At 42.9% G+C, this 23,937-nt stretch overlaps 1 protein-coding gene across 1 annotated transcript in view; it reads left to right on the top strand.

Annotated features, from left to right (window-relative positions):
- Ikzf1 (IKAROS family zinc finger 1) overlaps window positions 1-23,937 on the top strand; it is a 93,471-nt gene that overhangs the window by 48,267 nt on the left and 21,267 nt on the right. The window contains exons 4-5 of the mRNA XM_077796802.1: window positions 11,961-12,020; window positions 19,480-19,740. Coding sequence (XP_077652928.1) covers window positions 11,961-12,020; window positions 19,480-19,740 — 321 coding nt within the window. The remainder of the gene's footprint in view (window positions 1-11,960; window positions 12,021-19,479; window positions 19,741-23,937) is intronic.

Consider the following 23,937-nt stretch of genomic DNA (forward strand, 5'->3'; position numbering starts at 1 on the left):
GCTCATCTGTAGTTTCCTATCAGAACAATAGCAGTCCTCGGGGTAACCCCTGTTTCTGTCGGGGAGTAAGGAAGAGGGGGGACAATGGTGCCTCAACTTCTGCTGCTAAGGGAACTTTCCATCCATATCCAGGGGCCTCCACAGCAGGACAGGCTACATGCCTCCTTGGTGGGCCCCTGCCCACTCCTGCCATGTGCCTGTGAAAACACTAGATAAGGATTTTTTTTTTCTAAGCAACCTCCAAGCTCCTCCGGTGGGGATGTCTTTGACTCAGAGCTCGGTGCCGGTTATCTCTCCAAACAGAAAATGCCACAGACAAACGGGTTAATTTGCTATTTTGTTCTTATTTTTCCAGTCTTTTCTCTCCTTTTCTGTTCTCTTCCTTTAAAAAAAAAATGATATCTGGAGGTTCCTAAATGCGTTTTGTCTATCTAAATATACTTAAGCTTTCTTTCCTATTAGTCCCCTTTTTAAAATCTCAGCCTCAAAATTAGATTTTTTGATTATAACATTAAGAAAGTGTTTCTATGTTTTTATTCTGACTTCTTTAAATGTAAGAGAAGAAAAAAGAAAAAAACAGAATGGCCTCTATTAGAATCATTAGGAATTTAGGATTTCCAGGATATAGACCATTTAAGAGCAGACGACTAGAGCACTCTCAGGTTAGACCCCTCAGGTAGCTGGATTAAAGCAGGCTAGTTCTACTCTCCTTCTGAGGCTCAGAACTAAGAGCTCAGTCTGAAACGTTTGATTAAAGGTATTAGATTAAAGGTATATGTGTTCGTGTGAGTGTGTGTCTCTGTATCTGCATATGTCTGAGTGAGGGCACATTTGTTGTGGTATGAAAGAGTGCATATATCTTTGTGTCTCTTCTTTAAATGAATGGGGGGGGGTGCCCTGTGTGTGTTTGTGAGTCTATGGCTGAGGATGTGTGTGCCTCTGTGTGAGTGAGTGTATGTGTGTTAGTGTGTATCTGTTTCGTTTATGCATATGAGAGTGTATCGTGTGTAATTTAGTATGTGTGTGTGTGTGTTTGTGTGTGTCTTTGAAGTATAAGTGAAGATATGTGTATCTGTGTATGCTTGTGTCTGTTTGTATGTTTCTGTGTTTGCATGTATCTGTGTTTTTGTATGTCTGTATATGTCTCTGTGATTGTGAGTGAAAATGTGTCTTTGTGTTTACATCTGTCCTTAAGTCTGGGTGGTTGTATGTGTCTCTCCTTGTGTCTCTGTGCTTGTGTCTGTATGATTGTGAGTATCTGTGTGTATCTATGTCTGTTTTGGTGTGTCCATGTATGTCTGTGCGTTTTGTGTGTGTGTGTGTGTGTGTGTGTGTGTGTGTGTGTGTGTGAGCACTCTACTGAGCCACGGAATGCAATTCCTTGCTCTTACTTCCCTTTCTGTCACTTCTCCATAATTCTTCACATTTCAGTTGGGCTGGTGTCTTGGGCGGCTTCCTCTTTTCCTGCATTCCTATATTTCATTATTTGCCCTTGTTCCTCTTCTTGGGCTCTTACAATACAGCCAGGAGGATGTGGAAACTCAGTTACAATATGACACACGGCACAGTGTCACAATCGCTATCCGTGGGCCTACCTCCTGGGGACAGTGCATCTGGATGAGGCTGGAGAGGTGGGGAGGTGGGACAGAATAGAGAAGTGGAGCTGTGGAAGCTCAGGGTCTCCTGCTGGCTGGTGGCATTTCTCTGAAGTAGAGTTACCCTTGAGTGGGTGGGGCATGTGCTTTTGCCTTCAGGGACAGGGCCCCTTCTCTCAGCACCTCATGATCCTGCTTTTCCCTCAAACCACTTGCTGGCTCCTAACTTCCCTCTTTCTACTTGTGGGGTGTCACCACCGGTCAGAGTCTCCCCTTCCCTCAGGCTTCTCCATCCTTAAGACTAATCCCTAACAGTGACCACGTGATCACTGGGCAGGCACCTCAGATGGTACCCCTTACCTGAGGACATCATGTGTCAGCTCCAGAGGCTCTAGAATCAGGCCCAGACTGCCATCTTTCCGGCATTCCAGGTCACTGTCCCCAAGACTCTTGGAGCTGGCCGAGGACCACTCCTAGCCTCACCCCATGCCTGCTGCTAACCTGCCCCGGGCTGCATTATGGCTTGTTGGAAAGCCCTCTTCCTGCTCTGCTTTTTGAATGTCCTCCTTCTGGGAAGCCAAACCCTATGTGACTCCTAACACCTCTCCCACATTGACCTCTGAAGAATCAAGGCCCATAATGTTCTGGTACATTCTCCTCCTCGTGCTCCTAGACTGAAATCTCCCTGGTGGAGGGACCATGTTCTCTCTTTATGATTTCTGTGGCGACTCCCTTGGGGCTTGGCGTGCACACGTGTGGAATACCTGAGGTGGACATGGCTCCTCCAGCAGTACCTTAAATGGCTTATTCAAAGGGCTTCATTTTATAATGTATGAGCTGCTAAGAGAGCAAGGTTTGTAAGAATTGGTTCAGGACTTAGGAGAGGGAATAAATGCAGGAAGAAGAAGTGGGCTGTGGAGCCCCGTGAACTTGGATTCTGATCCTTTCTTGTCATTTCTTACCTGGTGACCTTGGGCAGCTCAATGAGACTCTGTGAGTCTTATTTCTCTAATTATCAAAGTGGGAGGAATATTGCCCGACAGGGATGCTTTAAGTATTTAAAGAAAGAGAATGTGAAGGACACATTTAACAGAGGACCTTTACACAGAAAGCTCACAGGCTCCTATGGGGACAGCTTAGTGAGCCAGCAGCCTTGACTTAGATGTTACATGCCTCATGCTTCCCATTTTAAAATGGGAAGAATATATGACCTAAATGGGTCATTTCCATACATTTCCCAATAAAGTGTCATTGAATTATGAAACTAAAAAGATAGGAAAGAAAGGGAGGAACTACCCATTTCAAAGAAATGTTACTGGGTGTGAAGGACAGGGCTTTTTGAGACACTGTAATCCTAAGAAACAGCTGGTATCTACTAGGAAAAATAATGTGGCATTTTGAAGGTTCTTCCCAAGAGATGTGATATTTTGATAGAAGTGCCAGGAAGCCATAGGTTTCTGAGTAATAAGCTGAGCTCAGAAGAAGGTGGTGGGTGGGGCTCGGTCAGGAGAAGGGGTGGCAGAGGCAGAGGTCTTTGTGTCCCTATGGTTGTACGGAGTCCTGAGACTGGCTTTTTATGGGGTTTCACATGTGAGGAAGCTGAGGCTTGGTGATGTCATGTGACTCTCTCAGGTCTGAGAGCTACTGGGAGGTAGAGGAAGGGCCAGGAACAAATCCATTTCAGTAGCATTGCCGCTGGCTGGAGCAGTCCACACAATCCAGTGCTAATGGGTGATACCTGGAGGCTTGGTCATGGTCAAAGGCAAGAACGTATGCTCAGCATTTATAAAGCAGTGTTAAAGGTTAGAAATAATTTGGGGAGGGGGGAGAGGTGAAAGAAGAGAGAAGGAAAAGGAAAAAGAAATGATGAAAAAGTGAAAAAAAGAGAAAAGCTTTAAACCATTCCTTAGGAGAAGAAATCTTTAGGGTTTATCTTACCAAAGTTAACAGTAAGTTAACACTGGAGGCTGAAGGGCTTAAAGTCTCCACATCCCTTATCTTGGGTCTTCTCACTCTGACTTGTCACAGTACAGAATTCTGCCCCAAGTCACAGTCCCTTGGCCAGAAGTCTCCACAGGAATGTGTCCTGGTTCAGAAATAGAAGGAACATGAACTCTACGGCATCTTCTTAATAAGATGGAGGCCCAGTTTGACTTCGTAGCATTTTCTGTAACTTCCTGCCCCCAGAACTAGGATTTGTGGGAATGTGTGCCACGGTGATACGCAATTGACCTGGGGCTCAGAACATCAGCGGTCATATAACTTGTTTGCATTGCTGTCCTCCTTAATGGAAAAGTCTCTGTATTGGGCCATCCACTGATGCTACTTTACTGAACTGCCTTGGTAAATCTATGTGCAGGAAGAACAATCTTGGTGTGCTACATGCCAGCTCCCATGTACACCCTGCCTAAACACATGTGACCACTCCTATACACGTGCCTGTGTGTGCTAGTTTACCTGGCCAGATGCATCCACCCCAACCCTCGTGCGACAGTTCCAGCCACATCTCCCGAACTTGCTCCCTTCCACAGATAACCAGCTCAGTCAGAGGCATGCCAAGCGGCCCTATACTTTCCACGCCACACTACCCAGAGGCTCACTACCGCAGCTGAAGCCTGAGAAACAGGCTTCATGGGAGGAGCACAGGAAGAAGTGGCTAAGGCCAGAATGAGGCTTCATCGCCACCTGCAGTGTGTTAAAGCCATTGGAGGCCTGCTGACTCCCCAGGGTTTCTGAGCATGCCTTATTCACTAATACACTCTTTCCCTAAAGATCAGCACCCACCCGAAAACCCACAGTGTGCAGGACCACACCTGTGGGCATGGGCCATGCAGCCCTGAGACATCCTTCCTCTCCCTCCTCCTCCTCTGCTGAGTCACCCTTTGCTTGGAATTCTGACAGGGACCCGTTGGGCTTCTGGAAGGGAGGGACAGCAGAGGATCCACCCTCTGTGTGTCCTGGGGGAGATTACTTTATCTCTGGCCTCCCTGAAGCCAAGCCTGGGCTTCTGGAATCTTTAGGCTGACACAGAGCCAGTGCTGGGTATGGGAGGGAATAGCCGTGAGTGTTGGCAGAGGCTTCAGAGGAGCCGAGCTGCTTGATGTCCTCGTCACTTGACTGCTTCAGGGGCCAAAGGCAACAGAATTGGGCTTATTCCTCAGCCTTCTCTTTGCATGTGTGCCCTCGTTTTAGATCACGGAGTGATACATCCTATAACTCATTGCTGTGTTGACCATATTTCGGGAAGTCAGGTCAAGTTTAACAGTCAACTTCTTTCCTTCTGCCTTCAGTCCTTGGTTTTGCCAAACTAAGAGACCCCGTGAGCAGATGCATCAGCCAAAGCACATCCCAGGCAGTGGATCAAGCTCTTGATCTGTGACCTATATCATGGGGACCCTGATTGACAGCTGAGCTCTGCAACCCCATGTCCCTGGCTTGTGCCCTTCTTCCCCTGTGGCTCCATGTCACACGTGAACAGTGCCGTCCATTGGCCGTGCAGAGGGGCCTTTGCTGTCTCTGGTCTGACCTTCTAGGACCCAGACATTGGAAGGAGAAGCACAGAGTCCTGCTGGCCATAGAAATATTCCTACAGTATTTGCTGCCAGTCCCCACAGTCCACACTGTGTTGTGCAACTGTTATTTACTAGGATCTCCCTCCCTTACCATGTTGGCCTGTGTGTGACCAGTAGACATATCCCTTACTGGGATAAAATTTGAAATGAAAAATTAGTTAAAATTTAATTTTTTACTTTGATCTGGGATCTCACTGTCACTCTCATGGGAGTGGAGCAGGGGGGTGTGTTATGATTATTCCTCTCCCATTTTCATTGTCTTTCCCTTATGATAAATGATAAATAAGGAGTAAGCCTGAACGTCCCATTTCCTTCTCTGTTTTTAGAGCTTGACCTAAGTTCTCTCAGTGTTTTTGTTATTCTTCTCCCCTTTTCTTGTTTTCACATGATTCTCCTGAAACCATAGAACTTGGAAGTGGTGTTTAGAAACTTGGCTGGTGTTCTTCGAGTAAATGAAAACAAGTAAATATGATTTTTATTAGAAAGGTAATATATCTTTAAAAAAAGAAGATGAAAAAAAGCAAGAATATAATATTAGGAAATATCCCTAAGGTTTCTTTTAAGCCTGTTGAACGTACATACCCCACCATATCATGATTCTAAGGTGATCAGACCAAATGACTATTAAAAGATAATTCCATAAATGGAACCATTATTTTTGTACCTGTTCTTTCCTTGTACTCTGTAGAAAAATCTTGGTGCACATTTCCCTTTCTAAGCCATGTGTTTATCAATCAGAGCTTTTTCCAGCCTAATTAGCGTACTGGGAAACTTAATATTGTGTTAATTAAATGTAAACAACAGTAGGACAGGTGGACCAGCTGAGCCACATTGAGAGTGAGACGGACAGACATCAGTCTCTCCCATCTTCCGTTACCTTCTGTATGCTGTCTGCTCTGGAAGACAGATCAGATACCTGGATCTAGGAATTAAGCAAAATGACTTTGACCATCATTGGCAAGTCCCTCTTGAAGCAACCACAGAGGTCTTTCAACCTGTCATCTTGAAACACCATGAGGGTAAATGAGGTACTTAGGAAGGTCACCTTGACCACATCCCAGATGGAGCTGGTCAGTACTGGGAGCAATGGGAGTTCAAGGGGCAGCTGCACATGCTCAGGGTTGAAGGACACATGGAGTGGAGTGTTCCCCCAGGTCCTCTGTCTTTGCTCCTTCACCTTTGGTGGACTACAAAGCATGCTCCCTACTGTTGTTCCCACTTGAGAAACTTGGTGAATGTTACTTGGGTGTAGCTAATGCCATAGGACCTGGAGACTTTGCTGAGAAGAAGATAAGGTGTTATCTCTTCCTGGCTTTCTACTAAGCAGATAGTGACAGTGCCGTTGTCCCTGTGGTGCCTGCTGAAGAGCAGGGAGGGACCTTATGAGTATTACAATGAGTCTTCCCACAAACCTGCCAAACCAGACATGTTTATTCCCATTTGGTTGATGAGGAAACTGAGTCTCTGAGTAGTTAGCACTTAACCAAGTTCACACAGCTAGTGGGAGGCAGTACTCAGTGTCAAGCTACCCTCTGGCCCTGACACTCATGCTTGTTCCACTGCCCAGCCACCTCTTCCTTCCATGAATGAATTGATGGCCACTGTTGTAATCTGGTAACTTATGACTATCCAGGTTCAGAGACGGAAGGAATGTGTGGACACAGGCCAAAGGAAGCCAGAGGACCCATTCAAACAGAGAGCAGTCCATGTGGGCTGAAATAACAGACAACACCAAATAATGGCAAGAATGATTATCCCTGTTGCTAACTTGGTCTGAAGGCACTGTGTTTCCTGGGAACTGCACCAAGTTACCAGCATGAGAAACCAAACTTTCTGCCATGTATTTCTGAAAACGTTCAACTTCTAAAGTTATCATAAGAAAGTCATAGTAAGAAATTTGTTTCTTATGCCAGAGAGCAAGTGAGAAGAGAAGATGCCATGTACTGTGGTCATGACCATTATCTGGGCACAGAATTAGGCTGGAGACAGCTAACTTCCAGAGCTGGGCATCCATCCTAGAGAGGCTCAAATGGAGACAGCAGGGCTGTAGGAGGTCCAGTTTCTTGAACAGGCAGATTTTGACCCACGACAGGAGACTTTGTTTCATCTTAACACTAGAAATAATGGAAATTAGACATGACCCCATAAGTGCACATTGAGGATGATTATCTAGTCCACTGGTCAGGATAGATGGCAGGAGACCCTGAAAGCAAGGGCCCCACAATGCACACATGTACCAGCCAAATGCTAAATGGTGGGCAGGAAATACACGAGGAGATGATGTGGACTACAGCCTTGGATAAGCAATGCCAGTGGCTTTGTGGATATGTGAGATGGGATGGGATGGGATTGGAGAACAGTAAGGGAGACATCTGCAAAGAACTGAGATAATATGGCTAAATGGAGGTGAGGGTAGAGGTGAAACCCACATGTGTAAGAATGGATGGAATCTAGATCAATCACACTAGCACATGTGAGGACGTAGGAAGGAAGTTGAATCTGGGAAGAGGATGCATTTAGAGTGGGGTATTGCCATTCTGGAGCCTGGAGGGGTGAAAGAGCAGTAAGCAAGATGAAGTCTAGGTGGATTCTGCCATCAGAGCCCCTGGGCATAGATCTTCTTGCCTTCTTTTTCACACTTTTGCATGCCTCTGGCTCAAAGGTATTTTGTTGGGGACGTACAGAACATAGGGTTGCAGAGGACCCCTGCACAGAACACCCTTTAAGTCTGATCAGAAGGAGCTGGTGGATAGGGAAGGGGAGAAGAGACAGTCGTTAAAGCCATTCCTGCCCTGCAGTTAGGCAAGTAGTGGAAAGGGTGGCAGAAAGGTCAGTCATAGATGTGAGACCTCACATCAATACTCCACAGCTTTGTCTCAAAAACCATGACATTGGAGTTGTTTGTAGGTAAGCTGCCTCTTCCATAAGACTAAAAAGACTGAAATGGCAATACCTTCCTTGAACAAGCAGTAGCGAATGCCAGCTCTGTAGCATTCACTTCCCAGGAGAAACCCCATCCATTTGTGAGATGTCTAGGTACGGAACAATTTTAATAGCCTCTGGCTTTGGCCTCTACTCAGGATACGACCAGTACTCAAGTATTAACATGCCCAGGTGTTCTGTGGGGGACCTGATCCTCCTCTTGCCTTTCCTTTGCTGCCCCAATCCTGTGATTCTCTTGGAAGCTGAGCCACTGGGTTAGGCTGTCCTTCATTAAATACCAAAGCTATAGGCTCTAGCCTCTAGCCTATAGGTCATTGCAAACCATACGTAGGCAAGTTCATAAAAGAGTAATGACTTGGGACTGGGATTGTGGCTCAGCGGTAGAGCGCTCATCTAGCACATGCGAGGCCCTGGATTCAATCCTCAGCACCACATAAAAATAAGCCAATAAAATAAAGGTATTCTAAAAAATAAATGTTTTTTAAAAAAATGTAATGAATTGATTGTAACTAACAGATTAATACGACTTAAGGCATACCCATAAACGTCAAGCTACAGCATATTTCTAAATTCTCCTAAGAACAAACCGAAATAATTTACCTTCATTAGAAAACTGTCACTGTCCTTAGACTTGAAAGGGAAGCATATTTCCTTTCTCTCATTTCAAAAATCTCAAGTAGGTTTTAGCCTCTCTCTCAGGTGAAACAGCAGAAGTTTATAATGATATGCACAGGTAGATGCAAACTGAAATGTGTTCTTGTGGGCATACCCCCCCCCGCCACCTTTTTTCCTCCTGCAATGTTCATCAATTTGGCAATCTGAATAGGACTCAGAATCCAAGGTGCTCACAGCATTCTATATGAAAAATTTCACAAGACATTTGGAAACAGAAATTCCCACCAAATGAGTTAAATTTAATTCTTGATAAGAAAAATGTATTTCATGAAGTTTAGAAAACTTGGGAAAAGACTTCAATGCATTTTTGTTATCTGTGCCTTTTCATAAAACTATGGCTTTAAATTCGGGGCAGAATTTACTAAAAAAATGAGCAACAGGCTGAGAGTGAATCGCCCAATGACTTCCAGGATCCCACCCCCCATGACAGCTTCTAAGAGGAGCAAGGGTTGAACTGTATGATAAGCCTTAGATGTAGGAGCAGAGCAGTGCTGCACCTGCACAGCTCTTCAAAGGAGCCATGAGGTTCTTATGGCCTGTTTCCCAGCTTGCCAGCAGCAGTGTGGGAATATTGCCAGGCACTACAGCCAGCTCATGGAGCATGAGGCACTCTCAGTGATCACTGGGTATGTGCTTCCCTTCAGTCTTTGTTCTGGCCCCTACCTGTATGGAGAGTGAGGAATGTAGGCTTCGTTTTGAAGTCCACCCAAGGGGTGGAGCAGGGGAGGTCATATTGGCCAAACCCTTCACGTCATGGGTTGGCAGTCTCTTCATTGAGAGACTGTTGGTAAGTGCATTGTTACTCCTGTGTACCCGTGTACAGATGAGTGTAACTGCATGTGCATGTGTGCACACCTGTGTGTATTCACGTTTACACAACTGCAGTAACCTACATACTTTCCAGTGCCTCTCAAGCACCACAGACCTGGCTTCCAAAAAGCCTGTGCCAGCCAAGGAAAGATGGAACGGGAAAATGTGTTCTGAAGGCTGATTATCAGATACTAACTAGATAGGGTCTTCGATTTGCATGTTTACATGTTAACCACCAAGATGGAAAATTCCAGAAATTTACTTTGACCTCATATTTCCTTGCCAGCAAAACGGTGATGGTGCCCATCCCCTTATGGCGCAATGATGCCCTAAGGTTCAATTCAAGGTTGTTTATGGAAAGTGCTTTATAAGCACTGACTTTTGTAAAGCTCTGATTGATTGGCCACCAGAAGACACTGGAGTTAGCTTAGAGTTTTGCTGTTTATATCATTATTTGTCCATACAGAATAACACATACTTCTTTTTCTGAACACAGAAGGTTGTATGTATGAACGTGAATGGTGCATGAGCAAGAGTGCATTCTTCTCAATTCACCTTTACTGGGCAGAAGTAGAACAACTTGACAGTTACATTTTTAGTTTTCAACTTTTTGTCATTTTTAAGGAATTAAATATTTAAGACAAAAATGAGGCTAATTTGAATTACACTAGGCAAAGATCTGATTGCTTTGGAAAGTGATTAGCATTTAATGTCTAGTAATGCACTGTCATAGTTTTTATAGTAAATGGTAATGCACACAATAGAAAGCATTCTGACAAGATTGCATATTTCCAGGCTTATGGATAGCTTACCCAACACTGCACAAATCTACATTTCTAATGGTGAGGCCAATGTGGGACAGACTGTATGCACTTCTAATCTCTTTGCCCCCTTACTTCTCAGTTTACCAGTGACCATGTGTAATACCTCCCCACTGCTATGACTATTAGTGAATATACAGCAGGTGGCTATGGTGTGGCTGTGTGGCCAGAGAGCTAGGTTAAGAAGTTAGCTTCCCAAATCAAGTCATATTTAAGCACCACATCTGCACTATCATCACTACCAGAAGCATCTCTGTGTTCTGTCATTTAATCAGAATTTTATACCGTTTTTGCCTGTTGTAGTATCCCCGTCTTAAAACGTAATTCCCTTTAAAACACATTTGCCTTTTCTCCCATTATTTAAGATGGCAGATGTCCTTGCTCCCCAGACACAGAATAACTGAAGTTGAAGAGTTTATATAAACATTTGGAGCTCAGTGAAGATGACAAGAACAGCAAAGGTTATAATAAAATTGGTATTATATTATTTGCTATTTGAAGACATCAATCACATTGCATCCATAGGATTTAGGCCATCAAGGAACAAAATTAATGGATGATGATCAAGGGTTTGTTAGGACATAATTAAGCCAGTCACTCCAAGAAGCAGGTTTGAAAGTGTCTCTCCAACTGCATTGGCCCATGATCCCCATGTTTTACAAAGTTTTTCATGGGGAAAAATGAAAGGTCTGTGGTCAGGTAAGTTTGGAAGACAGTGGAGCTTGATAAATAGCTCTGTTTCCTAAGGTCACTTCAGAATCCTCTCCGCTGATTCAGCACTTCATCCAACAGGGTTAATTTAGCAGCTGCATTGTGCACATAACTCTTGTAGTCACTAGAATATGACTCTTGGAGAGAAAAACGAGTGTGCATTTGTGGTTGTACATGTGTGCACACACCTGCAATGCCCATGTGCAGAATCTACCAAGTCTTAGGAAATAGGTCCCTGGAAACAAGTCTTGTGGAACAGTTAGAACCTGAACATTTGAGGTAGTGATACCATTTATGAAAGCAGCTGCTAAGGAATACCAACAGAAATTGGTAGCTCATTCTGGAAGTAGGGGAAAACAGTTTTTCCCCACCCAATGTGTTGCATGGAAAATTTTTCATTTTCTATGTTTCTAAGAGAAAGCTGAATAAAGAACATTTGCAATACGCTCCACCCATGAAAAAAAGCATACTGCTTTTGTAGAGGTATGTGGCCTCACTTGAGATGCTATGATGAGGCTGAGATCTTAGACCAACACTAATGAAAGGTTTCTCACAGTTCTGAAATGTTTGGGGTTACTGCCTCTAAGATGTTGAAGTCCTCAGAGCTTGCTCCAACTACCCTTTGTGGTGTAATGCTCTGAGTTCAGATTCTTAGGAAATAATGTCATGGTCTAAGCAATGCTTTTCTGTTGCTAGAGAGCCAATAGTAGATTATTAGGTACCCAGTCATTTTGAGCAATAGGATGCTTTTAAAAATAATGCTGTCTTTAACTCTCACTGTATCTCTAATGGTATTACAATCCAGCTTCTTTTTGCCTTGTTTTTTATTGCAGTTACATATGGGGCTGATGGCTTTAGGGATTTTCATGCAATAATTCCCAAATCTTTCTCTCGTAAGTATATGTTTTGCTTCTAGAAATGGAAACATGCTCATTTCATATTCAGTTTCCATTGTGTCAGTACTGTGAATTGCATGTTCTATCATCCACACTTTCCTTTGCACTTGAAAAAATGTTATCTTATTTAACTTATCTGTTAAATGTTTACTGTCCTGTCCATGAAACATCTACCATCTGGGACATTTCATCTCTTAAACAATGAAATGCCTCAGTGGGGTTTAGATAGTTGAGAGATGTGCTGGTGAGCATGCTAGTGAGCAAAAGCAAAGAGAGGGTAAGGGTAGTACTGATGGAACTGTTGTTCATTGATGCTGTTGAACAGTTTTGGGTTAATTTTTTAATTATCTCCTTTTTATCAAGTGCAATGAAAAAAATGGCCATACTTTTTCTTTCACCATCAAACGTTTTCAAGATAATTCTTACAATTTTGGAGGACAGGAGAAAGAAACATACTGTCTTCCTCTTGCTCTGGAGTATTAATTTCAGAACTGAGAGAAGAAATCATAGGCTTCCCTGCCATTCTCCAGGGTGCCTCATGGTGTAAATAAGCACAGGGTTTCCACATGGTGCGGGTGGGACATTCTCTGGTCAGAGCTGTTAAACCAGAAGCAGATGTTAATTTCATTTTTCTTTTCTGATAAATGATAAAATACATTTGGGCAATGCCTTACAGGAGTACTTTAAAGAATAGAGAATGTAGTTTTTTTTTAAACATGCACAGAGATCTGAATATGAAAGTATTACAAGTTGGTAACTCCCTTAGGACTTCAGTCTTTGGATCCCCTGTTACTAAATATTACAAAACAATATCAGAAAACAGGTTGTGCTTGTAAATATTGTTTGGAGTTTTGTTTTTTTATTTATTTTTCAGTGCTTAGGATTGAACCCAGGGACTTGAGTGTGCTGGGCAAGCACTATGCCACTGAGCTACATCCCAGGCCCAGCTCACTGATACTATAACAGTTATAAAAATAGTCTCATAGAAAAGAGGTGTCAGTAATAGTTAAAGAAAGGTTTCTGACACCCTAGTTAACAAATCTGTTTGGTACCCAAAGGATACACCATTATCAATCCAAGGATACTTTTGCTCACATACTAGATTAATGACTTTTACAAGGTTTAAAAGTTTATAGAAGTCTTTCTCAACTGATATCCCTTTGATTCAATTTCAGAATAGTAGCTTCATATTTATTTCTGTGAGATATATGTGTTTTCCTATATAACTGTTTATGTGAATATCTATATGTGCACATATAAACATTGGAAATTAAGGTGTCAGGATAGGGAAGTCATATTAATATGAGATGAACAATATTGTTAAAATGTTTTGAAACAGCACATGCATAAGATAATTCTGGGCACAGTGGTGCACACCTGTAATCCCAACTGCTCTGCAGTCTGAGACAGGTGAATCGGGAAAACAGCCTCAGCAACTTAGCAAGGTCCTAAGCAATTCAGTGAGACTCTATCTCTTAATTAAAAAAAAAAAAAAAAAGGCTGGGGCTGAATGGTTAAGTACCCCAGAGTTCAATCCCCAGTGCAAAAAAAAAAAAAAAAAAAAAAAAAAAAACCCACATCCCACATCCTAACATGTTTCCATTAAGTCTTGAGAAAGGGGTAGTCCCCAGAATATTGTAACATTCAAACAGCTCTTTTGGCAACCTTCAGGATGCAAAAATTGCTGCATGTGAATACATATGATTCCCAGAGCTTTTATGAGTCATGATATGTATTTTGATACTTTCTGTCTACATATTTATAAAAATATGTTCATAACATATTTATATGAACTCACTTCTCCCCCTAACATTTCCAAATTGTAAATATCCTCCTTTGCACCATTGGCTGGTTAACTTTGATGATGACCCCACCCTACAGCAACCAAACTGTTCTAGGTCAATATCACCACCTTGTGGTCATGATGAAGAATTGTCTCCCATGTCCTTTAACACCTAATTCCTTCTTTCTTGAAGAAATTAAAATACCATCTCTTTGACCTCCTCCACTATCTTTATTCCAATTTGTGTCTTTAGAAACTTGAGGAAGACATATATATATATATATATATATATATATATATATATATATATATCCTTGAAACTCATTCTTTTTATACTCTTTTCCAATGTTCTTTTTTCTGTCTTCTTTCTCCCTGACTTTATTCTATTTAAAGGCTTAAAACATCAAGTAAGTAGAGTAGTTCAAATAATATGCACCTTGGCAAGATAAAAACTTTACATTTTAAATAATGATAAGTTATAATAAATGATTCTATTAGCCTTTAAAATATTTTAAATTTCATAAATCTTTTTGGGTAACGTGTATAATTCTTCATCTCAAATTTCAGTCAGTTACCATAGATAATTTCAAGGTAAATCTTAAATATTTTTATTCAATTTGATTTTTACTTACTAATCACTAGTGTAGCAAGGATATTTGTATCTCCCATTTTTTATTTAAAATATTGTGCATTTCAAGCTTACCTGTCTTGAACTGATTATATTGGAGTGATGCTTTCAGGATACTTTTTCAATGGCAAAATGCATTCTTGCTACCAAAAATACACTTTTCCAGTAAATATAAAGACACGTTCTAAAAAGGAAAGGAAAATGAAGAGGAAATACAACCTCTTTGTGAGGTGGGGCTGCCAGCGTACATTATGCCTATGCATTAAAAATGTTTAATTATTCACAAGTGAACATAATGCTTGGCAGCCAATCCAGGCCTCTGGCTTCTGTTGACCTCAGAGTTCCTTGGAGTCTCCCGATTCCTCAATGCAGCTTGCTATCTGCTGAGGGCCATGTCACGTTCAGAGCTTGGAGCCTCTCTTACAACTAAGGGGTTACCAATAGCATAGAAGACCTCTAAAATACGTGACAATAGGATTTTAATCTGTCCTAATTTTAAATAGCATGTGAGAAGTCAACATAGCTTTTGACTAAGAGCTTGCAAACACTCTTAATATGAGCCATGTTTGTTGAATAATAAAATTGGACCCGTGTCCATTATCCCTCAGTCAATGGAAGAGCTCAAGCTGGCTTGAGCCAGAGCATTCAGGGAAAGCAACGCACAAGTCCCTTATTTCATGTTCTATATTTAATCAGCTCAGTTGATGTCTTAAGTGTGGAGTAGGGTTGGGGTTTACAAAATATTTATAAGTATATTCCCTATATTCAGAGAGAGTGTGACAGTACTTTAAAACAGTACCACCCTGAGCAGTTCTGCATGGAGACCCCCACTTTCATGGACGCCTCTTTGAGTGAATAGAAATCTCTGATGCCCTCTACATGACAAGTGCGCTGTTTACGTTTGTACACAGTGATGTGAGGGCCTTCCCCACCTGTTTAGAGAAAACCCCCACACTGCTTGGATCTGGCATGCCCTGTGCTGGGTGTCACCTGGTCACTTCTCACAGATTCCCCTGGCCCTGGCTCATCCCCTTCCTCTTGGACTTTTTCAGTCACGGTGTAGCCTAGAATTTGTCCTCACCACTGTGGTACCCTTTGTTCTAGAACTCTTGGCAACTATCCTCAAGCTCCTGTGTAAAACCATGTTCGGTCTGCTGCCGGGGAGCCCTCTGCCACGTCTCCATTACTTAGCATTCGTTAGCCTTGCCCACAAGGATCTTGGGATATTGTCTTTTTCTCAGAGACGAAGAAAATCTCAGCAGCTTTCATTCTCTTCTCAGAGATACCTGTTCTCATTGCTGAAAATTCTTACTGCTGTTCGTACAGATCTGTGTAAGGGATCTCTTTATACACATATATTCTCACACAAATCCATCTGGGTATCCATATTGATCTCAGGATGATTTGTGATAGACTCTCATGCCTTTGAGTCTCTCTCTCTCTTTGGCTTCTATTAGAGCTGTCTGTGACCCTGTTGTGTAGCCTAGCAATGACAGTCCTGCCTTCAATGTGCCCTAGGCAAATTAGTGGTTGATGTCAAGTCTCCAGGCATTGAGGATGTCTGTGGTATTCACGGCAATATCCATTGCATGCTATCCCCCACGCTTCTTCATCTGCTTCCTTCCTGACATTTAGCTTTCCCTCCTTATGCAAGCAGCCTGCTATGGCAGAACTTCCGTTCCTGATTCCAGAAACCCAGAGGTCATAGCCGATGCTTCCCTGCTGTCCTGCTCCTCTGCAGAAAGTGCCCACACAGACCTCAGTGACACATGCCATAGACCACCCAGAGATTCACAAGGGTACTCAACATTCTTTTTGATGCAAAAAAGCAAGGGTCACTTCTGGAAGGTGCTCAGGTGCTACATGTGCACATGGACCCTTGAGAAAGCCAGAGGAAATTTTCTGTAACTAGTTCTCTAAAATTAATGAAATAGAGCCAAGTGGGGTACGTCTTAAGTGGATCATCCCACCACCATGTTCTTCTGTAGGGGATGAGAAAACCCCCACACTTCTTCTTTTCCATCCCCGGGAGCTTCTGTCTCACATGCTTTGCTACAGCCCTGTGTCAAGGTAGAAGAACTTGTCACACTAACTGTCATTTGGTCCACTGGGCTCCAGAGTGCTCCAGTTTCACTTTTAAAAGCCCACAAGGTAGATAATTAAAAATAATCCTAGATTTAAGGATCACATAGATCTTTACAGCTTTATCATCTTTCTTGCTCACATTTGACTCTGTCCATTATCTGTTGCTATAACAGAATTACATTTATAAAAAAATAAAGGTTTGTGTGGCCCATAATTCTGAAGCCTGGCGAGTTAAAGAGTATGCCTCCAGTATTTGCTTGGCATCTGGTGAGGGAATTATGGTTGCATTGCAGCATGGGAAGACAGAGCAGGTGTGCTAGCTCAGGTCTTTCTTCCTCTTTGCATTACTAAAATGAAATACCAGAGACCATTAACTTCTGAAGACAAAAGGTTTATTTAGCTCATGGTTCTGGGGATTCTAGTCCATGAACACTGTCTGGTGAGGGTACCAGTTGGCAATAGCAGGGAGTAGACATTGGAGCAGACCTTCACATCATGAGCCAGGATGTGCTGAGTGACGGGAGCCTCACAGTCCCTTATGGGCCTGCCTCCATTACCTAGGGGTGGTGCTTGCCACCACCTCTTGCAGGGTCCATCTCCCAACACCATCACCCTGGGAACCAAGCCTTTTTAGCTATGAGACTCTAGAGGGCACTTAAACCATGGCAAGACTAATGCTGACAGTGTTGAATGATAAGGGTCTAGTGAATTAGCTTCTGCCCCCGAAGATACCAGCACCTATACTGGAGAATACTGATTCTGGACAACTCAGCAGTCAGGAAACATCTTTACCTGGATGGCAGGTGGGCCTCACTTGCCTGCTTCATCTCCCTTCATGACTACATCAGTAGGATTTGTTTTTTTTTTTTTTGTCTCTGGCACAAGGGTTAGTAAGAGGCTGCTGAGATGCAAGGTGCCCTAAGTCTCCAATCTCCAGACCTCTGTAAGAAACAGCATTTGAAGAAGCTCATCTTAGGATGGTCTTATGCAATGCCATTTTTGATAGTAAGGGGCAGGAGCACATCATTACTTCTGGGGCCTCCAAGTCTACGGTGGGGGCTGTTCTAGTTCATTCCTTTCACTCCCTAATTTGTCTGTAGGTCTTTTCTCCAAAGAGCTCATGAGGAAACCTTGGCAGTAGAGTGGTTAGAAATGTAGGCACCAGAGCCAGGTACCCTTGCAGTTAACTCCCAGCTCTGCCACTTACTAGCTGTGTGACCTTAACAAATTCAACCTTTCTGTGGCTTAGCTTCTTCGACTTTTAAAATAGGATAATGACAGTAGCTCCCTTGTGGAGTTCTTCTCAGGCTTAAATAGTCAAGTGTACCTAAAAACACTGTGGGCCTAGTGCCAGGTAAGTTCTGTAAACTTTATTGGGGTTAGGTGGACTTTGCTCTCTGAGGGGAGCATGCATCTACTTTCCATATTCCAGTCCACGTCCTGAGCTACCTCTCAGCTGTTAGCTCAATTAATCCTTCCAGCTACCCTTCAGTGCTGTGATAGTTCCCATTTTCAGTGGGTGAAGAAATCAAGGCATGGAGAAATTACATGACTTGCCTAAGATCTCTGAGCTTTTAACAGAGGAGCTTTGATCCCAGACAAGGTCTTTGGCTTTCAGTATCCAGACTCTTAAGTCTCCAAATCAAAAGGAATTTGGTGAACAAAGATGGAGGGGTATGAACTAGGTTGATTATTAAAAGCAGTTGTTCTCAGTCTTGAGTGTACCTTAGAGTCCCCTGGAAGGTTCATCAAAACACAGATTTCAGAGCCCACCCAAGTCTCTGAATTAGCAGGTCTGGGGGGACCCAGGCATCTGCCCTTGTAGCATTTGATGCTGAGGCTACGTCTCCAAAGACCCAACTCTGACGACTGTTGATGGGAAACCTCAGTCCAAAATGACATAATTGTCATCTGATTCATTGATGGTTTTACTTAGCAAAATGTACTTACCCACTCTGAGGAGTCTGTGCAAACTGAGAGAAACATGGTGACTTTCAGGGTAACTGCAGTTTCTCTTCCTTACAGTGCTGGACCCATCAGTATGCTATCAGTGTCTCAGAAGAATGCTAACAGTGTCTCATATTTTCTTTTGGAAGAAAAATATGCAAATGATAGAATTACCACTGTGTGACCAAAATAGTCAGGCAGAGTTAGCGGTAACTGTGGTATTCATTCACCCCAGCAGTTCATTGCCCCACAAAAAAATAGTTGCCTTTGGATAACTTTTCCTGATCTCTTACACACAGAAATGTAAGAGACCACCTCTACTTTAGGACTCCAGATGGATTTACATCACTGTAAGATGAAAAGGACGTTGAATGCTCATGAACCAGAGAAACAAAATGATCTCTCAGAAACTTGAAAGGATCTGGGGTCATAACTCCAAGCATGAGTTTTCCCCCCAAATTATGAATATTTACATGAAACAAGGAAAGGTAACATTATGTGTAAGAAAAGTTCTTTAGGCTTGATAAATCACCTCTAGGGACTCTCCCAGCAAGTTCACTTATTCTAAGGAGTTGGATCATGTGACTGCATATTCACCTTCTAGATGCTAGGTGCTTGTCTGCCAAAGTGTCCACAGAATTCAGCCCCAGATTCCTCCTGAGAGTCCATGAGATTGTGGATCCGATGATCTTAACCTGCTTAAAGTGAGGGCTCAATCTTAAAGTGCAAACTTTATAAGTAGTTTTTCATGCATTTTTAGGTGCTCTCTATTTAGATCTCTGAAGGGGGTCTGCAGGTCCTTCCCATATCCCTCTGCCCTGGGTGCATCCTTAGGGGCTGCCATCCAAGCCCTATGTGGATTGAACATAAGGAAAGTTGCGACTTGGTACATGCTAAGAACTCTGTCCAGTTGTTCTCTGCGTCCGTTTGATTGTCTTTTTGCTGTTGTGTTGTTTTGTTTTGTTTTGTTTTTTTCAGTGACACTGAGTGGCTTCCTGTATTGTTTCTTTCAGCCAGTAATGTTAAAGTAGAGACTCAGAGTGATGAAGAGAATGGGCGTGCCTGTGAAATGAATGGGGAAGAATGTGCGGAGGATTTACGAATGCTTGATGCCTCGGGAGAGAAAATGAATGGCTCTCACAGGGACCAAGGCAGCTCGGCTTTGTCGGGAGTTGGAGGCATTCGTCTTCCTAACGGAAAACTAAAGTGTGATATCTGTGGGATCATTTGCATCGGGCCCAATGTGCTCATGGTTCACAAAAGAAGCCACACTGGTAAGGCCTGGCATAGTTTTTCCTTTAGTGGCCTGAGAAGGTCCCATGGGGTGGTGAAGAGCAAAATATCCTATGTGGAGTGTTTTGAGCGTACTGCAAATTGACTGGCGGCACAGCAGTTGCATGTAATTGGCTCCAACTTGTACTGATGCCATAGCATCATCATGGAACAATATTTAGAATGATTTCTCAACATATGCCACTGACCCTCTAAATAAGAAGGGAAAAGTCAACAGCATATACATGTGCAGTCTGTCAAGGGCCTCGTATTATACATGCTAGTCTCAGCTACACTGTTAGGTTACCATGTTAAGTGATCCATGCTTAAGAGCAAGTCAGAAAGATCTAAATGCACCAAAACAGAGTCTTCAGTTTTCCCACTTAGAAACCACGTGTTTTCGATTCATTCTAAGTAATAGAACTTGTTCAGAAAAATCAGTTAATGACGGACTAGTGCCAAAATGTAGTTTATCAGAAAGAGTTTGAATCAGTTTTCATATGGGTCACCCTGTAACGGCTGAGACATTGAATAGGACTGTGATATCGCCACTTGCTTTCATCTCCAACTGGTAAAGAATTTCATGCCAAACCTGTCATACTGAAAGTTTTCCTGGAGACTTTGGAAGTAGAAAATAATGTAATATTCTGTATTCAAAAATGAAAAAACCCAGGGAATCCAGCATCTGAGAACTGTACCCAGGCTCACAAGATGCCCTGTCATGGGGCCATGAGTCTCAGCTGGCCATGATGGCCCTGTCCACTCATGTCTTAGTGATTCCTGTCTATTGAACAGCCACATACTTAGGAACAGAACTGTCACACTATCACCACTGACAGTAATGGACTCTTAGAAGTAAAATGTTAATGGTACTTATCTTGCATGAGGTTTCTTTGGAAATGAACAGAAATTCTTCTTTCCTTAGAAAGCTTCCTTAAAGGTGGGTAAAGCACATTACATTCACCATCTGTAGTAGTCTCAGAAAGTTTGGCCATAAAATGTAGATACCCTGAGCTCTTGCTGCCTGTGAACTGGCATCCTTAGGTCATCAGAAAATAGCATCTACCACTATAGTCCAGGAGGAGAAAAGCTGCTATGGAAACAGCAGATTGTATATCTCAAGAAAGTGAGGAGGATAACTTGAAAATTATAGCCTGGTGTGCTCGTTGCATGGAACCAAATAAAAATCAAAAAAAGTAAGCAGGGATTCAGAAAATGCACTGAGAAAAACAAGTCAGGAAATGCAGATATTTGTGGGATTGTAATTTTTACATGTGAATCAAGGTGGTCTCCAAAATGTAGTATTCCATTTGTAACACATCTGAAAAATCACAGATAAGTTGATTTTCAATAGACATTCATATTTAATAAAAACTTAGTTTCTAAAATTAAGCAAAATTTGCTTTTCTGAGTGGGCCCCTTAATCTTCAAATAACTCAGTGAAATAGACCCATCACATCCAACCCTAAGAAAAGCTTGCATGAGAGGAATCCTGCCATCCCCATTTTATAATGAGGTGGAAATTAACATGAAGGAGGCTACCCTGTGACAGACACTTAACAGTGCGCTCTAGGACCTGTGGTGATACATTCCTGATGAGGAATCAACCTCACAAATGAATTACTTTTCTGCTAATTCATGTAAAGCCCAATCGAATAGTGAAAATTCTCTTAAATAAATATTTGATAAGTGAATCAAATTCGGGCATACTAAATTGCCAAACTATAATGGCTGCAGCCTTTGATAAAAAGAATAATTGCTTTTAATGAATAAACCTGCCAAGTACTGATATGCAGAGTGGCACTTGCTCTTTGCTGCTGACTTCCTCCCCACAAATAGTAACTAAGTGTCACATACACCCCAATTTGTGCTGAGCCCTTCACTTACAGAGCACATCACTTCCAGAAAGAGGGACATACCATAAACTTTACAGTTTCTGCCTGACACTTTATTAAAAAAAAAAAAAGCAATAAGAAGAAACCCCTGAAACTGAGATTTTCTTCACAGTACATTTCCACTTGTATAAATACAGATGGTCACAGGTAGCTATCGGTGTTTACCCAGTCTGGCTAAACTAGGTTTGAACAACTACACATGCTACAAAGGTTTTCATTTTCCTGGGATCTGGGTGGAATACATCTGAAAAGCCATGCTGTCTGCATTGCCTATATTCAGGGGAGTTATAGAGCAGCAGACTTGAAAGGGCCAATGAATTAGTCTGACCTTGTGAAAATGCAGATTCTGATTCAATTCCAGGGAGAAGCCAACAGTGGGCATTTCTAACAAACCCCTAGGAGACACGGGGCAGGGACGTGCCATTGAGGAGCAGTCAGTAAGCAAGGCCATTCGGACAGCTGTTCCCTTGAGAGCTTAGTTAAGATTCATGACCCATATGGAAAGCTCGGACTTGCATCCTGACCCCGTGTCATGTTCATCCCCCTCTCCCTGACCCAGTCAGTGGGGGTTCCTGGGTTTCCTAGTCTCTCCCCTAATAAGCAGGGGATTTTAGAGCAATCTCCAGGACAGGGCCTTTGCCTCTGCCTGTGTCACCATTTTGGTGCAGTCGCACTGGTGCCATTGTCATTGGTGCTGGGCGTCAGTTCCTCTATTTGCTGCTCCATTTCACATCTGTGATTCAGGAGTAACAGCAATGCCTTCTCCGCCCGCATCTCAGAGTGTAAGAATTAGATGGACAGTGGTAGGAAAGAAGCAGGAAATGTAGAGGGGAGACCCTCCACACACATGTGTAGCTTTATTATTATAAATGATAAAGAGCAAACAGATTTAAAAAAAAAAAAAAAAGGAGATTGCCATGCACAGACTCTGTCCCAATCTGTCACATCAAAAAGCACATGCACTATGCTCCCTGACCACAGTGCTGCTCCTTAGTGCAGGGGCAACAGGAACAGGCCCAGGTCCCTTCTTGGGATACAAACATTTTTCAATTCATCTTCTTTGGATAGGCCCTCAAAAATCTCTTGAGGTACATATCCATAAAGACTTGCTCTTTTACCCAATTAAATTATTAACAGGGTCTCCAAAATTCTTACAGAGGGTCTCCTACAGTGGAAAATGTGTAGAGTCTCTGGGATAAAAAACTAAACTTGGAATTTGCAGTCATCAAAGTCCTCGTCCAAGTTAAATAAATATAAATGCAAGTTTGGAGAAACTTAATCTTACTTAGATGCAGGAACAAGCTGCTGACGTGCCCAGGGAAGGCAGCTGCCACTGGCAAGAGAAGGAGAATACAGAACCCGGGCCCTGTTATGTAGCTCCACTTCACGGATGTGCCCTCTTAGGTTTAAACCTCCAAGAGCAAGATTCCTTGAGTGGAACCTGTGTTCACTTTGAGGAATGCCAAGACCTTGCCCTGGCCCTGGGCTACATATGCACCCACACAGGCAGTCAGAAGCAAATAGATTTCCAGTGGAGCTGGAAGGCTGTGGACTCAAATCAGAAGACCAGTCTGACTCTGCAAGAAACGCTACCTTGCCTCCCTGCAGAAGTGAGACGTGCCTGTAATCATCTGAACAGTGGCTCTACCTGTGTAGTGCAGCTCTTCCCTGTAGCAGCTCAGACCTTGGGGAGACCTGACACTTCCTCACTTCCCCAGCACAGCAAGGGTCCTTCCTATGTTAGGCACTTTGGGTCATATCACAAACATACTTATGTCACCAGGAGTGTCTGTCCCCACATCCTCATTATGAACATTTTTGTGACATGGACTTTCCCCACTGTCTTTCCCATCCAGCCTGAGGGTGCCCACCTCCAAGTAAGAATACCCTGTGGTGGGAGGCACATTCTGATTCACCGGATCTGGGTCTCTCTGCACACAGTAGTCAGTCTTCTTTCTCTTTTTATCCACTTGGAGTTAAACACACATATTCATGAACAGGTACAATGAAGGCCTAGAAGTATATCTAATTAATAATTAACTGACCTCTTCATGGGAGGCTCTGCAGGGCTACCTGGCTCCCAGCTATTTCAACCTCCCCCTCCAATATCAGCTACATGGGTGGGCTTGGAACTCAGGGAAGAAGGTAGTTAGTGAGTTCGTTTTATTATTACCTTCCAACTTACTTGACTTGAAACCCTTTCTCTCTGCTCCTCCAAGTCCAAATGGGACAGGAATTTGGGAGAAATATTGAATGTATTCTAGTGAGAGCCGTGTCCCTCCAACTGACCTATAGTTGAATAGC

The sequence above is a fragment of the Urocitellus parryii genome, chromosome 3 (assembly GCF_045843805.1).
Source record: "Urocitellus parryii isolate mUroPar1 chromosome 3, mUroPar1.hap1, whole genome shotgun sequence".
NCBI classification, from domain to species: Eukaryota; Metazoa; Chordata; class Mammalia; order Rodentia; family Sciuridae; genus Urocitellus; species Urocitellus parryii.